Source organism: Coregonus clupeaformis, chromosome 1 (genome assembly GCF_020615455.1).
Source record: "Coregonus clupeaformis isolate EN_2021a chromosome 1, ASM2061545v1, whole genome shotgun sequence".
In the NCBI taxonomy this organism is placed as follows: Eukaryota; Metazoa; Chordata; class Actinopteri; order Salmoniformes; family Salmonidae; genus Coregonus; species Coregonus clupeaformis.
Genome location: NC_059192.1, coordinates 18,410,562 through 18,427,869, shown reverse-complemented (window position 1 = coordinate 18,427,869; position 17,308 = coordinate 18,410,562). Strand labels below are relative to the sequence as shown.

General features: G+C 44.0%; 1 protein-coding gene across 2 annotated transcripts in view; it reads left to right on the top strand.

Moving 5' to 3' along the window:
• htra1b (HtrA serine peptidase 1b) overlaps window positions 1–17,308 on the top strand; it is a 40,467-nt gene that overhangs the window by 10,361 nt on the left and 12,798 nt on the right. For both annotated transcript variants that reach the window (XM_041844475.2, XM_041844396.2), the window contains exons 2-3: window positions 3,252–3,351; window positions 8,882–9,086. In XM_041844475.2, coding sequence (XP_041700409.1) covers window positions 3,252–3,351; window positions 8,882–9,086 — 305 coding nt within the window. The remainder of the gene's footprint in view (window positions 1–3,251; window positions 3,352–8,881; window positions 9,087–17,308) is intronic.

Genomic DNA, 17,308 nt, shown 5'->3' with positions numbered 1-17,308 from the left:
TGTCAGGACCGGTCGGGGGAGTGGTCGGTGTTCCTGCCATGGACAGAATATGCTCAGAACTCTCTCCACCACTCCTCCACTAACCTAACACCCTTTCCAATGTGTTTTGGGTTACCAACCGGTCCTGGCACCGTGGCACCAGAGCCAGACTGAGGCTCTTGTGGTGGAGGATTGGTTTCGGCGCGCGGAGGAGACTTGGGACGCTGCCCACATTCGCCTCCAGTGCGCCGTGCGTCATCAGAAGGCGAAAGCTGACCGCCACCACAGGGAGGCCCCGGTTTTCGTACCAGGGGATCGGGTCTGGCTCTCGACCCGGAATCTACCCCTCCGCCTGCCCTGCCGGAAGCTGAGCCCGCGGTTTGTGGGGCCGTTTAAAGTCCTGAGGAGGATAAACGAGGTTACATACAGGTTGTTACTCCCCCCGATTACCGTATTAACCCCTCGTTTCATGTGTCTCTCCTCAGGCCGGTGGTAGCTGGTCCGCACCTGGTTCCTCCACCTCCTCTGGACATCAAGGGGGCCCCGGCGTACTCGGTCCGTTCCATACTGGATTCGAGGCGTCGGGTGGGGGGCCTTCAGTATCTCGTGGAGTGGGAGGGGTACGGAACGGTGCTGGGTCCCAAGGAGGGACATCCTCGATCCCTCCCTGTTGAGGGATTTCCACCGTCGTCATCCGACTCACCCTGCTCCGCGTCCTCCTGGCCATCCCCGATTCCGGGGTCGGTGCACTGCTGGAGCCGCGCGTCAAGGGGGGGGGGGTGGTACTGACTTCCGCCGAGGCTGCCTCCCCTCCTTGTTCGGGCAGGTTTCGGCATTCGTCGTCACCGGCTTACTAGCTACTGCCGATCCCATTATCATCACTCCACTTGTCATGTCTTGTCTTGTCAATCACACACACCTGGTGCTCATTCCCCTAATTAGTATGTGTATAAGTGTTCCCCGTGTCTTTGTGAGTGATTGTTTAGTGTGAGAGCGAGTAGCTCGGTTGAGCTACTCTTCCATTTGTATTTGCCAAGGTGGAATATTTTCCCTTGTTATAGTTTCGTTTTCACGCTGGGTGCGTTTTATATATGTAAACGGAAATAGCTCTGGAAAAGTGTTTTCCCTCCTGCGCCTGACTCCTTCATTCACACCTCGTCACAATTTGAGGTGACAGACAATGACACATGGACAGACAGTGACATTCAATACAGCCTTGCACACTCTTGCCTGCATCTAGCTGATATAGGGTGTAATCATTAGTGCAACAGTTGCAAACGAGAGTTTCTATTGGACAAATTCAGGCATGTTTATCCCCGTTTTGTTCCGTTTGCTTCCGTTTTAAGAAACGTTTTTCAAAAGAATCGGCGGAATGAATACACCCCTGATCACGCGTAAACACAGTTCACTTTCATAGCAGCCACGTTGTATTCCTTCTCGCATCTATGCGCTCTCCTCTTCTCACCTCTTCCCTTCGCTTGTGGACTTCAATGCACAACACATCAGCTGTATGTGACCAGGCTAAAAAAAATACACACACAGCCTACATCGTTGTCACCATAATAGCTAAAGTAACGTCATAAGTCAGCATAGCTAATAGAACTAACACGTTAGTAAAACCGCTACAATCATGCAGTAACGTTAGTGTACAGTCAGTAAGCAGTTACACCGGCAGGCCCCGGTGGCAATAAATTAGTCAAACCAAAAGCTTAGCTTGACTTGGAAGAGTTCCAGTGTTGTGTTGGAAAGTCATAGCCAGCTAACATAACATCCCTCTGTTTGAGCAGGGTGTTTCAGTAGGCTAAACTAGCTAGCTGCATTTGCTAGCTAAGTGAAACTGAAAGTGAAAAGAAATGACAATCTCTCTCTCTATTTCTCTCTTGCTTCTCTTTCATTTTGGAAGAAATTTAATTTCTTAACTGTTCAACTTCTGTCTTTCTCTCTCTTTGAATCAACTACTCACCACATTTTATGCACTGCTAGCTAGCTGTAGCTTATGCTTTCAGTACTAGATTAATTATCTGATCCTTTGATTGGGTAGACAACATGTCAGTTCATGCTGCAAGAGCTCTGATAGGTTGGAGGACGTCCTCCGGAAGTTGTCATAATTACTGTGTAAGTCTATGGAAGGGGTTGAGAACCATAAGCCTCCTAGGTTTTGTATTGAAGTCAATGTACCCAGAGGAGGACAGAAGCTAACTGTCCTCTGGCCACACCATGGTGCTACCCTACAGAGTGCTGTTGAGGCTACTGTAGACATTCTTTGCAAAATAGTGTGTTTTAATCAATTATTTGGTGACATGTGAATATATTTAGTATAGTTTTATCTAAAAAGTATAGCTTTTGTAATGTTTAAAAAATATATATTTTGATAATTCACTGAGGAGGATGGTCCTCCCCTTCCTCCTCTGAGGAGCCTCCACTGGTCTCATTGTGAATGTCCCTGTTGTTGTGGTTGGGGTGATTGGGAGGGCTCAACCCAGCCCAGTTCAGCAGCCCATCTGCAGTGCATTATTGTTGGAATGTAAGATAAAAGGGGGAAACACCAGTGATTTTTTTTTGTTGCCTATCATAGGTTGTGTGAGACCAAACCACACCAAATAGGGGTTTTATAAGAACTATTTTTTCAGGAGATGGAGGATAGGCCTAGGGATATTCTTTGATTGGACCGACACAGACCCAAAGGGAGGAGGTGAAGGCGTAATTGCACATGTTTTGCACGCACTGCAGCTGTTCCGGAACCAAAGGTTGCGCAAGGTAAAATAAAGTGTTATAAAACTTCAGATTTGAGTCACTTCCTGAGTTTTATAAGCTCAGTGAGGAGATCAGAAGATCTTCAGCTGGACTGACCATGCAGTGCAATACGGAGTCTCAAAGCAGATGTTTCAATTTCCCTTTTTTAGATTCAGCTGAATTCTGTCCCTCGCACTACCCATGTGGATGTTATCAATAGAGAATATTTTGATGTTTATACAGTATAGTGATGATAGGAGGCCCTATGCGCTCTTTAAAGGTTATTTATAAGAGTATATATATATATATATATATATATATATATATATATATATATATATATATATATATATATATATATATGCACAGCATAGTGCTCAGACTTTGAGCAAACATTTTATACAGATAGATATGCCTACTGGTCCAGTCCAAGCCAAAATAATAATCTCCCCCCAGAAATATTTGGAAGTATGAGATATGCTCTCATTTCGCGGCTTGTGGCAAAATATATAACCCTGTATGTGTTTGATGTTTTCCAGGCCAGGAGAATCCAGACAGTCTGCGCCACAGATACAACTTTATCGCTGATGTGGTTGAGAAGATTGCTCCTGCTGTGGTTCATATTGAACTGTACCGAAAGTAAGAACCTCTCTTCTCTGCATCACATTCGCACGCACGCACGCACACGCACACGCACACGCACACGCACACGCACACGCACACGCACACGCACACACACACACACACACACACACACACACACACACACACACACACACACACACACACACACACACACACACACACACACACACACACACACACACACACACACACACACACACACACACACACACACACACACACAGATGCCAGGAGAATGGTGCCAGGAAAATAACCTCTCACTCAATGTCAACAAAACAAAGGATGGAAAGCTTCAAGTTCGTCGGCGTACACATCACTGATGATCTGAAATGGTCCACCCACACAGACAGTGTGGTGAAGAAGGCGCAACAGCGCCTCTTCAACTTCAGGAGGCTGAAGAAATTTGGCTTGGCCCCTAAAACCCTCACAGACTTTTACAGATGCACAATTGAGAACATCCTGTCGGGCTGTATCACCGCCTGGTATGGCAACTGCACCACCCGCAACCTTAGGGCTCTCCAGAGGGTGATGCAGTCTGCCCAATGCATCACTGGGGGCAAACTACCTGCCCTCCAGGACACCTATAGCACCCGATGTCACAGGAAGGCCAAAAAGATAATCAAGGACATCAACCACCCGAGCCACGGCCTGTTCACTCCGCTATCATCCAGAAGGCGAGGTCAGTACAGGTGCATCAAAGCTGGGACCGAGAGACTAAAAAACAGCTTCTATCTCAAGGCCATCAGACTGTTAAATAGCCATCACTAGCCGGCTTCCACCCGGTTACGCAACCCTGCACCTTAGAGGCTGCTGCCCTATATACATAGACTTGGAATCACTGGCCACTTTAATAATGGAACACTAGTCACTTTAATAATGTTTACATACTGCTTTACTCATTTCATATGTATATACGGTATTCTATTCTACTTTATTTTAGTCTATGCCACTCCGACATTGCTTGTCCTAATATTTATATATTTCTTAATTCCATTTTTTTACTTTTAGATTTGTGTGTATTGTTGTGAATTGTTAGATACTACTGCACTGTTGGAGCTAGAAACACAAGCATTTCGCTACACCCACGTTAACATCTGCTAAATATGTGTATGTGACTAATAAAATGTGATTTGATTTGAGAAACATCCCACATGAAAATATACTATAGTGTATACTGTAATATTTACTGTAGTATACTGTAGTATTTACAGTTTACTATAGGATACATACTGTAGTAAAAAAAAAAAGAGCAGTATATGCTGTAGTATAAAGTGCTCTGAAAAAGTATTTGCCCCCTTTCTAATTGTCTCTACTTTTGCATATTTGTGATACTGAATGTTATCAGATCTTCAACCAAAACCTAATATTAGATAAAGGGAACATAAGTGAACAAATAACACAACAATTACATATTTATTTCATTTATTTCATAAACAAAGTTATGCAACACCCAATTCCCCTGTGTGAAAAAGTAATTGCCCCCTTACACACAATAACTGGTTGTGCCACCTTTAGCTGCAATGACTCCAACCAAATGCTTCCTGTAGTTGTTGATCAGTCTCTCACGTCGCTGTGGAGGAATTTTGGCCCACTCTTCCATTCTTTCAACATCTCAATTTGGATTAGGTCTGGACTTTGACTAGGCCATTCCAAAACTTCCAATTTGTTGCTTTTTAGCAATTTTCATGTAGACTTGATTGTGTGTTTTGGATCATTGTCTTGCTGCATGTAGAATTCTCTGATACAGAGCAGAATTCATGGTTCCTTCTATTAAGGCAAGTCATCCAGGTCCTGAGGCAGCAAAGCATCCCCAAACCATCACACCACCACCACCATGCTTGACCTTTGGTATGATGTTCTTACTGTGGAATGCAGTGTTTGGTTTTCGCCAGGCATTACTGGAACCATGTCATCCAAAAAGTTATACTTTTGAATCATCTGTCCATAGAATGTTCTTCCAAGAGTCTTGATGATCATCCAGGTGCTTTTTGGCAAACTTGAGTCAACATTTTGGACGAGATGGGTTCCATTATACCTGGCGAAAACCAAACATTGCATTCCACAGTAAGAACATCATACCAAAGGTCAAGCATGGTGGTGGTGGTGTGATGGTTTGGGGATGCTTTGCTGCCTCAGGACCTGGACGACTTGCCTTAATAGAAGGAACCATGAATTCTGCTCTGTATCAGAGAATTCTACAGGAGAATGTCAGACCATCCGTCTGTGAGCTGAAGCTGAAGCGCAGGTGGGTCATGCAGCAAGACAATGATCCAAAACACACAATCAAGTCTACATGAAAATAGCTAAAAAGCAACAAAAAGTCCAGACCTAATCCCAATTGAGATGTTGTGGCAGGACTTGAAATGAGCAGTTCATGCTTGAAAACCCACACGTCACTGAGTTAAAGCAGTTCTGCATGGAAGAGTGGGCCAAAATTCCTCCACAGCGACGTGAGAGACTGATCAACAACTGCAGGAAGCATTTGGTTGGAGTCATTGCAGCTAAAGGTGGCACAACCAGTTATTGAGTTTAAGGGGGCAATTACTTTTTCACACAGGGGAATTTGGTGTTGCATAACTTTGTTTATGAAATAAATATGTAATTGTTGTGTTATTTGCCCACTTATGTTCCCTTTATCTAATATTAGGTTTTTGTTGAAGATCTGATAACATTCAGTATCACAAATATGCAAAAGTGAGGAAAATTAGAAAGGGGGCAAATACTTTTTTATAGCACTGTATACTGTAGTGTTTTTGCGGACAGTAGTATACTGTAGGATTTACTGTAGTATTTTTGGGGACATTACTGTAGTATTTACTCAAGTGTTTTTGTTTTATTATCTTTGACATAGAAGTGTGACCTTTCTCCTACTGGAGAAATACTAAAATAGCTAATGTTCCATAACCTGTAGGTAGGTAGGACTGGGTTCTGAATGGAGAGTTCAGAGCTTCTGCACTTTTTCTAGAACCTGTAGGGAACACAAAATATGGTCTATACTTGGTGTGTAGGTTTCTCACTTATCCCACAAATTAGGGTTGTGTTTTTGCGGACTGTAGTGTTTTTGCTGACATTTCTGTGGTATTTACTACAGTGATTTTTTTGTGGATAATACTGTAGTATTTACTATAGTATTCTACAGAATACTACAAAATGCTATATTACGTACTACACATGATCGAGGGATACTACAGTGTGAAGCATATTATTCTACAATATACTACAGTTTACTACAGAATTCTATAGTAAGTACTGTAGTATTCTAAAGTAAACTGTATTTTTGTACAGTTGAAGTCGGAAGTTTACATACACCTTAGCCAAATACATTTAAACTCAGTTTTTCACAATTCCTGACATTTAATCCTAGTAAAGATTCCCTGTTTTAAGTCAGTTAGGATCACCACTTTATTTTAAGAATGTGAAATTTCAGAATAATAGTAGAGAGAATGATTTCTTTCAGCTTTTATTTATTTCATCACATTCCCAGTGGGTCAGAAGTTTACATACACTCAATTAGCATTTGGTAGCATTGCCTTTAAATTGTGTCAAACGTTTTGGGTAGCCTTCCACAAGCTTCCCACAATAAGTTGGGTGAATTTTGGCTCATTCCTCCTGACAGAGCTGGTATAACTGAGTCAGGTTTGTAGGCCTCCTTGCTCGCACACACTTTTTCAGTTCTGCCCACATATTTTCTATAGGATGGATGTTGGGGCTTTGTGATGGCCACTCCAATACCTTGACTTTGTTGTCCTTAAGCCATTTTGGCACAACTTTGGAAGTATGCTTGGGGTCATTGTCCATTTGGAAGACCCATTTGCGACCAAGCTTTAACTTCCTGACTGATGTCTTGAGATGTTGCTTCAATATATCCACATAATTTTCCTTCCTCATGATGCCATCTATTTTGTGAAGTGCACCAGTCCTTCCTGCAGCAAAGCACCCCCACAGCATGATGCTGCCACCCCCGTGCTTCACGGTTGGGATGGTGTTCTTCGGCTTGCAAGCCGTCCCCTTTTTCCTCCAAACATAACGATGGTCATTATGGCCAAACAGTTCTATTTTTGTTTCATCAGACCAGAGGACGAAAAAGTACGATCTTTGTCCCCATGTGCAGTTGCAAACCGTAGTCTGTCTTTTTTATGGCGGTTTTGGAGCAGTGGCTTCTTCCTTGCTGAGTGGCCTTTCAGGTTATGTCGATATAGGACTCGTTTTACTGTGGATATAGATACTTTTGTACCTGTTTCCTCCAGCATCTTCACAAGGTCCTTTGCTGTTGTTCTGGGATTTATTTGCACTTTTCGCACCAGAGTACGTTAATCTCTAAGAGACAGAACGTGTCTCCTTCCTGAGCGGTATGACGGCTGTGTGGTCCCATGGTGTTTATACTTGGGTACTATTGTTTGTACAGATGAACGTGGTACCTTCAGGTGTTTGGAAATTGCTCCCAAGGATGAACCAGACCTGTGGAGGTCTACAGTATTTTTTCTGAGGTCTTGGCTGATTTCTTTTGATTTTCCCATGATGTCAAACAAAGAGGCACTGAGTTTGAAGGTAGGCCTTGAAATACATCCACAGGTACACCTCCAATTGACACAAATGATGTCAATTAGCCTATCAGAAGCTTCTAAAGCCATGACATCATTTTCTGGAATTTTCCAAGCTGTTTAAAGGCACAGTCAACTTAGTGTATGTAAACTTCTGACCCACTGGAATTTTGATACACTGAATTATAAGTGAAATAATCTGTCTGTAAACAATTGCTGGAAAAATTACTTGTGTCATGCACAAAGTAGATGTCCTAACAGACTTGCCAAAACTATAGTTTGTTAACAAGAAATTTGTGGAGTGGTTGAAAAATTAGTTTTAATGACTCCAACCTAAGTGTATGTAAACTTCCGACTTCAACTGTATGTGGGATGGCCAGGTCTGACAGACCAAGCACACACACACAGGCACACGCACAAACACACACACACTGACCACTGTTGAACAGGTACTGTATCTCATGCTGTTTTTCCCAGTAAAAGTAATGATAAGAAAGTTACCCATTTTTATATAGCAGTTGAGGGAGTGTTAGACAAGTATAGACCTATATTAAACACTGTAGATCTCCCACCAGATCTCATTTCTTTCACAGCTGTACATAGTTTTCTGCCTGACTCAGGACCTTGTATAAATTGTTTACAAAGTGGATCTTGCTGTTGTTATAAGGACACGAACTCCTCCCCGCCCTCCTGTTGATAAACACATCATCAGGTTATTCGTTCAAGTGATCTTTAAGAGGGGCTTTGGGCTAGATGGTATACAGTATGTAGTCTTCTGCTCATGGACATGTGGATTTACAGATATTGCAGAACATGTACTTTGACAGATTTTCTGAAAGTCTTCTAGTACTACAGGACATCACAGAGCTTGGTTGCAGGCACTTCAAATAGTCTTACGTGGAACAGTTTTAGGTGAAAACCAATGAAGGATATTTCCCTGTTTCCGTCTCACCCTCTGTTTCCTGTCTCTGTCCTCTTCCCAGGATGGTGTTCTCTAAGCGGGAGGTGGCAGTGGCCAGCGGCTCTGGCTTCGTGGTGTCGGAGGACGGCCTGATCGTGACCAATGCCCACGTGGTGGCCAATAAGCACCGGGTGAAGGTGGAGCTGAAGAGTGGCGCCACCTTCGACGCCAAGATTAAAGATGTGGACGAGAAGGCCGACATCGCCCTCATCAAGATCGACGTCCCGGTAAGGCCTGTTACCTCTCTCCAAGCCTCTCTTCTTCAGCAATCTCTGAATGCACCGGTGCTTCTGTTTACCTCAACCTCCCTTTTCTCTCTCTCTCTCACCCTCTCTCTCTCTCTCTCTCTCTCTCTCGCTTACTCTCTGAGATGGTGCCAGAGAACAGGAATGCGATGGAGAGATTTTAACAGTGGCTCTGAATGGTCAAGACAAATAACATCAGTCTTTCACAGATTCTTTCATCTGCCGACACAGACTGGATTCATTTATGGCCGACAAATCCCTGCATGAAAATAGTTTTTCATAACATTCTTGGAGCAGGCTAGGTTTAATTTTAGCACGGTGGGATTGTTGAAATAGGGCGCCTCAGCAACAAACATGATGAATTGTGAAAATGTATATCTGTGAAAATAGTTCAAGAGCAGGAGGCTCTTTTTTTCGGTATGATTTAGATTGAATTAAAAAAAATTCATCTTTGGTTTGTTTTGTTATAATAACTAGGGGTCAAAAATATGTTTTATGTGGCTGCTTCTCCCTGCTATTACCAGAAGAGTAATCACCCTGTTGAGGGTTAGAGCTGTTTGGGTCAAAGAGGAAAATGTTCCTCTTCCAATGAACTAGTCCCAGAAGACTGAAGACTGGAGGAAGTGTGTGTGTGTGTGTGTGTGTGTGTGTGTGTGTGTGTGTGTGTGTGTGTGTGTGTGTGTGTGTGTGTGTGTGTGTGTGTGTGTGTGTGTGTGTTTGAATGGGTGTATCTGGAGCATAGGGTGTCTAACTCCCCTACACTGGCAGGCTCCTGTGCCACGTTACTGTGTCCTCCCAGACAAGTCTCAGGCTGACTCCTGGATGCTGCTCAATAGCTTGTCACTTTTTATGTGATTTGAAGCTGAAAGTGTCAACATTATAAATCCACTTCTGAAAGGTTTTATTGTTTGTCTCAGAGCATAGACAGTGTACTTTTCTTCCATAATGACTTCAAGTCTATTAAATAGCTTGGAAATGTTCCACTGTTCTCAGTAAACAACAACGTATCTTATTTCTGGATGCCTGTGAGTTCCAGATATCGTCTGACCCTTATAAACCTAAATTGTCGAAAGTCATTAGATCGACAATTACACTGTAATAACCTCACCAAAAACACAAAGAGAACCCTTAGGAGGGAACCCAAGGACTGCCTGACCCCTTCCAGACAGAGTGGCCAAACTCCCTGACCCTGTCCTGGTGTGCGAGGTGGAAAGATTACATTGCTTGGTGTAATGGCGGTTGCAGGTCTGTGCCCACTTGGCCACAGTGGCAGCTAGCGGAGGACCGTCCTCAAAGCCGAGTGGGAGCAACACAGACGTACTCCTGCGAGGCATGTATCTGCGTGTGCCGTGGCTCGCTCGCTGCTCCTGTTTCCATCGCGTCAAAGGACGAGTCTGTGCAGGCTTTGACAGACAGTGAAGAGAAATGGTCTCCTGTTGGCAACAAGGACAGGATTCTGTTTCTTTGTTTCTCTCCCCTGCTCAGTGACTGACTGACTAAATGGATCTGCGTCGTCGTGGTGTTCATCTCCTTTCTTCTCTTTAGTCACATGGCTGCTGAGGCCCACTCCTTCTGAGCATGTGCAAACACAGAGCTGGACCTCTCTCTTGTATAGACTATAATAACAACTAGATGGTTGATGATACAGTAAATAGTAGATGTTGCCATGACTGTATTATAATTATATGGATTGCTTAGGCTATATCCCGTACATGTCTAGGTCTCCATGAACTTTAGAGGAAGCCTGGAAATCCGTGTGAACTAACTGATCCTCTGCGACACAAAGGACAGTCTTCCATTGCATAACTTATTGACAATGATCAAACATGTTTTCTGGAGTGCATTAATATTTCCACTGATGCTATCTGCACACTGTATAATTATGGCCCTTGGGACTTGGCTGAGGAAGTTCACTAATCGTAATGCATGACCACAGTGGGACTGAGGTTGGATAGGCAGGGGCTAAAGCTGATATCAGAGGGGGACATGTTATAGGCTATTAGGCTTGTAGAGTACATAGGGCTCTATTTAAACAAACCTAACGCAATGGTAAATCTAAGCGCAGGCTGTAGCGTTATAGGTTCAGAGGTGTGTCAGAAATATTAGTGCTATTTTCACTATCACAATTATCGGCGCACTTGCTGGCGTTGGTGGCGAAAGGGCTGGGTTTGATGTATAAACAAGTTGTGGGTGTGTCAAGGCTTGGCCCCTCACTGGCCAATCAGAACGTGCTCCATAGCGAAAGATGTGGTTGCTTCAGGTTGTGTATTTACGGTATTTTATGTATTGCCTTGGAATCAATTCCTATGTTAGTCCGTTATAGTTTGTTAAATGGTTTACAGAAACGAAATAACAAAATGTAGACCTATCCCATCTTTGCTAAATAAATTAACTTGAACCCATTTGCAGTCCACATTGTTCTAAGTAATTGCATGGCTTCAATAGAATTCACACTGATATAGGGGCTAGGCCTACTGTAAATTGCATTATAGCTGAGCAGGGACATGCCAAACGTTGTCAAAAAGCAAGATTAAATTCATTATTGATGAGGCCTAAAAAGATAACAAATAATTCTAAACAAAACGAAACAACAACTTGTTTTAAATAGGCTATGTCACACTTACAGGCACCATAATTTCTCCCCGTAGGCATATAATACACTGCTCAAAAAAAATAAAGGGAACACTTAAAGAACACATCCTAGATCTGAATGAATTAAATAATATTATTAAATACTTTTTTCTTTACATAGTTGAATGTGCTGACAACAAAATCACACAAAAATTATCAATGAAAATCAAATGTATCAACCCATGGAGGTCTGGATTTGGAGTCACCCTCAAAATTAAAGTGGAAAACCACACTACAGGCTGATCCAACTTTGATGTAATGTCCTTAAAACTAGTCAAAATGAGGCTCAGTAGTGTGTGTGGCCTCCACGTGCCTGTATGACCTCCCTACAACGCCTGTGCATGCTCCTGATGAGGTGGCGGATGGTCTCCTGAGGGATCTCCTCCCAGACCTGGACTAAAGCATCCGCCAACTCCTGGACGGTCTGTGGTGCAACGTGGCGTTAGTGGATGGAGCGAGACATGATGTCACAGATGTGCTCAATTGGATTCAGGTCTGGGGAACGGGCGGGCCAGTCCATAGCATCAATGCCTTCCTCTTGCAGGAACTGCTGACACACTCCAGCCACATGAGGTCTAGCATTGTCTTGCATTAGGAGGAACCCAGGGCCAACCGCACCAGCATATGGTCTCACAAGGGGGTCTGAGGAGCTCATCTCGGTACCTAATGGCAGTCAGGCTACCTCTGGCGAGCACATGGAGGGCTGTGCGGCCCCCCAAAGAAATGCCACCCCACACCATGACTGACCCACCGCCAAACCGGTCATGCTGGAGGATGTTGCAGGCAGCAGAACGTTCTCCACGGCGTCTCCAGACTCTGTCACGTCTGTCACATGTGCTCAGTGTGAACCTGCTTTCATCTGTGAAGAGCACAGGGCGCCAGTGGCGAATTTGCCAATCTTGGTGTTCTCTGGCAAATGCCAAACGTCCTGCACGGTGTTGGGCTGTAAGCACAACCCCCACCTGTGGACGTCGGGCCCTCATACCACCCTCATGGAGTCTGTTTCTGACCGTTTGAGCAGACACATGCACATTTGTGGCCTGCTGGAGGTCATTTTGCAGGGCTCTGGCAGTGCTCCTCCTGCTCCTCCTTGCACAAAGGCGGAGGTAGCGGTCCTGCTGCTGGGTTGTTGCCCTCCTACGGCCTCCTCCACGTCTCCTGATGTACTGGCCTGTCTCCTGGTAGCGCCTCCATGCTCTGGACACTACGCTGACAGACACAGCAAACCTTCTTGCCACAGCTCGCATTGATGTGCCATCTTGGATGAGCTGCACTACCTGAGCCACTTGTGTGGGTTGTAGACTCCATCTCATGCTACCACTAGTGTGAAAGCACCGCCAGCATTCAAAAGTGACCAAAACATCAGCCAGGAAGCATAGGAACTGAGAAGTGGTCTGTGGTCACCACCTGCGATACCAGTCCTTTATTGGGGGGTGTCTTGCTAATTGCCTATCATTTCCACCTGTTGTCTATTCCATTTGCACAACAGCATGTGAAATGTATTGTCAATCAGTGTTGCTTCCTAAGTGGACAGTTTGATTTCACAGAAGTGTGATTGACTTGGAGTTACATTGTGCTGTTTAAGTGTTCCCTTTATTTTTTTGAGCAGTGTATTAAAACAACGCAGACTATGGAGGGTTTTACGCACACCAAAACAGGACCTGCATGGGTAAAATAATGTGTGCCTGCCTACAATGCATATATAAAAAGGGAATGTCAGCTCACTGTTTTACTCTACGGTGATGTAAGATGTATTTCCAAGCGGTCTCAGGAGCCAAACACTTTATCGACAGTCTTAACTAATTTGTGATTGTTATTGGGCAGACAAAAAAAAAGCCTTCATTGAGAGGAGGCTATGCTTGGTTTTTAATCAAATAAAACGGGGGAAAAAACATATATTTTTTATGTTTTTAAATACAAAGTATACAGGCACCAAATGCACATTAGGCTACTCTTGTTCAATGTGTATATGGGCAGTGTGTGTCACGGCTGGATAGGCTGCGTTTCCGCTGTCAAAGTCCATGCCGTAACCAACTGCGTTACCGCTAAAATCAGCTTTTGGTTGGTCTGAAATATCCCAGCGTTGCCTGAAATTAGCACTTTGGATCATGTTTTTAAGGACACATCACACATATTTTCAACCCGCCCATCTGAGCGCAATTGAGCTGATATAAGACAGGTAAATTGCCGAATCTGGCGTTAGGGCTGGAAAATGCCAGTGCTCCAGTTTTTACATTACGAAATTGCAAACTAACGTGCGTTTCACTAGCGGCGCCTTAACACCAGCCGAAAATAGATTACATAGACTGTTAAGTGATATATTTGATAGCTGTTGTACTGTTGAAGTTCTTATCGAGGACAAATGCAGTGCATTCGGAAAGAATTCAGACCCCTTGACCTTTTCCACATTTTGTTAGGTTACAGCCTTATTCTAAAATGGACTAAAGAAAAACAATTCCTCATCAATCTGGACACAATACCCCATAATGACAAAGAAAAAACAGGTTTGTAATTTTTTTTGCACATTTATTAAATATAAAAAACACATCTTATTTGACCCTTTGCTATGAGACTCGAAATTGAACTCAGGTGCATCCTGTTTCCATTGATCATCCTTGAAATGTTTCTACAACTTGATTGGAGTCCACCTGTGGTACATTCTATTGATTGGACATGATTTGGAAAGGCACACACCTGTCTATATAACGTCCCACAGTTGACAGTGCATGTCAGAGCAAAAACAAATCCATGAGGTTGAAGGAATTGTCCGTAGAGCTCCTAGACAGGATTGTGTCGAGGCACAGATCTGGGGAAGGGTACCAAAACATTTCTGCAGCTTTGATGGTCCCCAAGAACACAGTGGCCTTCATCATTCTTAAATGGAACAAGTTTGGGACCACCAAGACTCTTCCTAAAGCTGGCCGCCCAGCTAAACTGAGCAATTGAGGGAGAAGGGCCTTGGTTAGGGAGGTGACCAAGAACCCGATGGTCACTCTGACAGAGCTCCAGAGTTCCTCTGTGGAGATAGGAGAACCTTCCAGAAGGACAACCATCTCTGCAGCACTCCACCAATCAGGCCTTTATGGTACAGTGGCCAGACGGAAGCCACTCCTCAGTAAAAGGCTCATTGACAGCCCGCTTGGAGTTTGCCAAAAGGCATCTAGATGACTCTCAGACCATGAGAAAAAAGATTATCTGGTCTGATGAAACCAAGATTGAACTCTTTGGCCTGAATGCCAAGCTTCACGTCTGGAGGAAACCTGGCACCGTCCCTACGGTGAAACATGGTGGTGGCCGCATCATGCTGTGGGGATGTTTTTCAGAAGCAGGGACTGGGAGACAAGTCAGGATTGAGGGAAAGATGAACAGAGCAAAGTACAGAGAGATCCTTGATGAAAACCTGCTCCACAGCGCTCAGAATCTCAGACTGGGGCAAAGGTTCACCTTCCAACAGGACAACGACCCTAAGAACACAGCCAAGACAATGCAGGAGTGGCTTCGGGATGAGTCTCTGAATGTCCTTGAGTGGCCCAGCCAGAGCCTGGACTTGAACCCAATCGAACATCTCTGGAGAGACCTGAAAATAGCTGTGCAGCGACACTCCACATCCAACCTGACAGAGCTTGAGAGGATCTGCAGATAAGAATGGGAGAAACTCCCCAAATAATAATAATATGCCATTTAGCAGACGCTTTTATCCAAAGCGACTTACAGTCATGTGTGCATACATTTTTACGTATGGGTGGTCCGGGGATCGAACCCACTACCCTGGCGTTACAAGCGCCATGCTATACCAATTGAGCTACAGAGGACCACCAATACAGGTGTGCCAAGCTTGTAGCATCATACCCAAGAAGACTTGAGGCTGTAATCTCTGCCAAAGGTGCTTCAACAAAGTACTGAGTAAAGGGTATATAGAAAACAGTTTTTGCTTTGTCATTATGGGGTATTGTGTGTAGAAAATAAATAGTTTAATCAAATTTAGAATAAGGCTGTAACATAACAAAATGTGGAAAAAGTCAAGGGGTCTGAATACTTTCCGATGCACTGTAGATACTGGTTGGGGAAATGTGTCTATCTTGAAATGTCACTATATGAATAACTATGGATAAGTCACTTCCCAATGCTGTGTACAGTTCTGTCAAACCACAGGAGCGCCATAGTTAATCACAGTCCACACAACAAGAGGAGCCTTTGTTTTTCTGGCTGGGACTCTGTGTTGTTGTGGTGGCTGGGTTTTTATGTGTTTCGTGTTGTGATCTGATGTGCTGTGCCATTGGAAGACAGTTTACACAAACACAGACCTGTCATGTAATATCTCAGTCTTATGCAAGACACCTAAACCAATATTATGCTGTCTTGCTATTATAAAAGATTCCAGTCTTCATGTCTGTGCGGTGTGTTTGTTCAGCAGAAGCTCAGTGGAGTCTAGATTTGGTTGCCGTCCAACATGGATTCTATGGGCACAAAGGACCATTGATTCTATTGCCTCAATGCCGTCAAAGCTTGGATGATGACAAATAACTGTTATTGCATCCATAAGAGTCCATTGTTTACATGCTCATTAATAAAGCATCTACATTGAAAAGTCATTGAATGGGACATCAGCTGACCTTTTCATTCTCCTGGATCTGTATAGCACAGAAAATTTTTCTGGAGCCATGCTTCCTGTATCCAGGAGGATAAGGTCCCCAACTGTGCTATAACCACAATCTGGAAGGCATTACCCCTCATACTGAATTAACTGCCTTGAGATATATTTTACAGTAGTAGTACTGTGATGAGTGTGATTAGAAGGAGTCAGGCGCAGGAGGGTAAATCACCGAATACAGAGTTTATTCCGTCGTACACAGTTGAGCTGGATAGCGACAACAAAATACAGGCATAGGGGAACAATCTACCCCGGCAATACAAGGTATGGGTAGCTCCAACAAAATACAGGCACAGGGGAACAATCTACCCCGGGAGTACAAGGTACGAGTAGCTCCACCAAGCTACACTCAACTCACATAAAACAATCACCCACAAGGACAAGGGGGCAGAGGAAACACTTATACACAGACTAATGAGGGGATATGAACCAGGTGTGTGTAATTGACAAGACAAGACAAATGGAATGATGAGATATGGAGCGGCTGTGGCTAGTAAGCCGGTGACGACGAACGCGGAAGCCTGCCCAAACAAGGAGGGGAGGCAGCCTCGGCGGAAGTCGTGACAAGTACATGGTATAAAACTTTTTCAAATCTATCAAAGTACCGCTCTCCAATTCCCCTCTTAAGACCTTCACCTGAAACAGCCTGAAATAAACCAGACCTGTTTTTATGAAGGTTGTTGGTGTAGTCAGATGTACTGTAAAGAGGAAGGTCCTGGAGCCATTTGGTTCACAGGTGGAGGCTTGATACTGTATGGATTAATGTTAGATAAGGTCATGAAGAGCTTTTTTCCACTGATCAGTAAAGAGATGCTGTCCAACTCTGTGGTCAGAGTTAACCATCTGTTACACTGCTACTGTTGACAACGATAGCCGGAATTATAACTTGAGGTTTGTGTGCATTACGCAACTAGTTTTCACA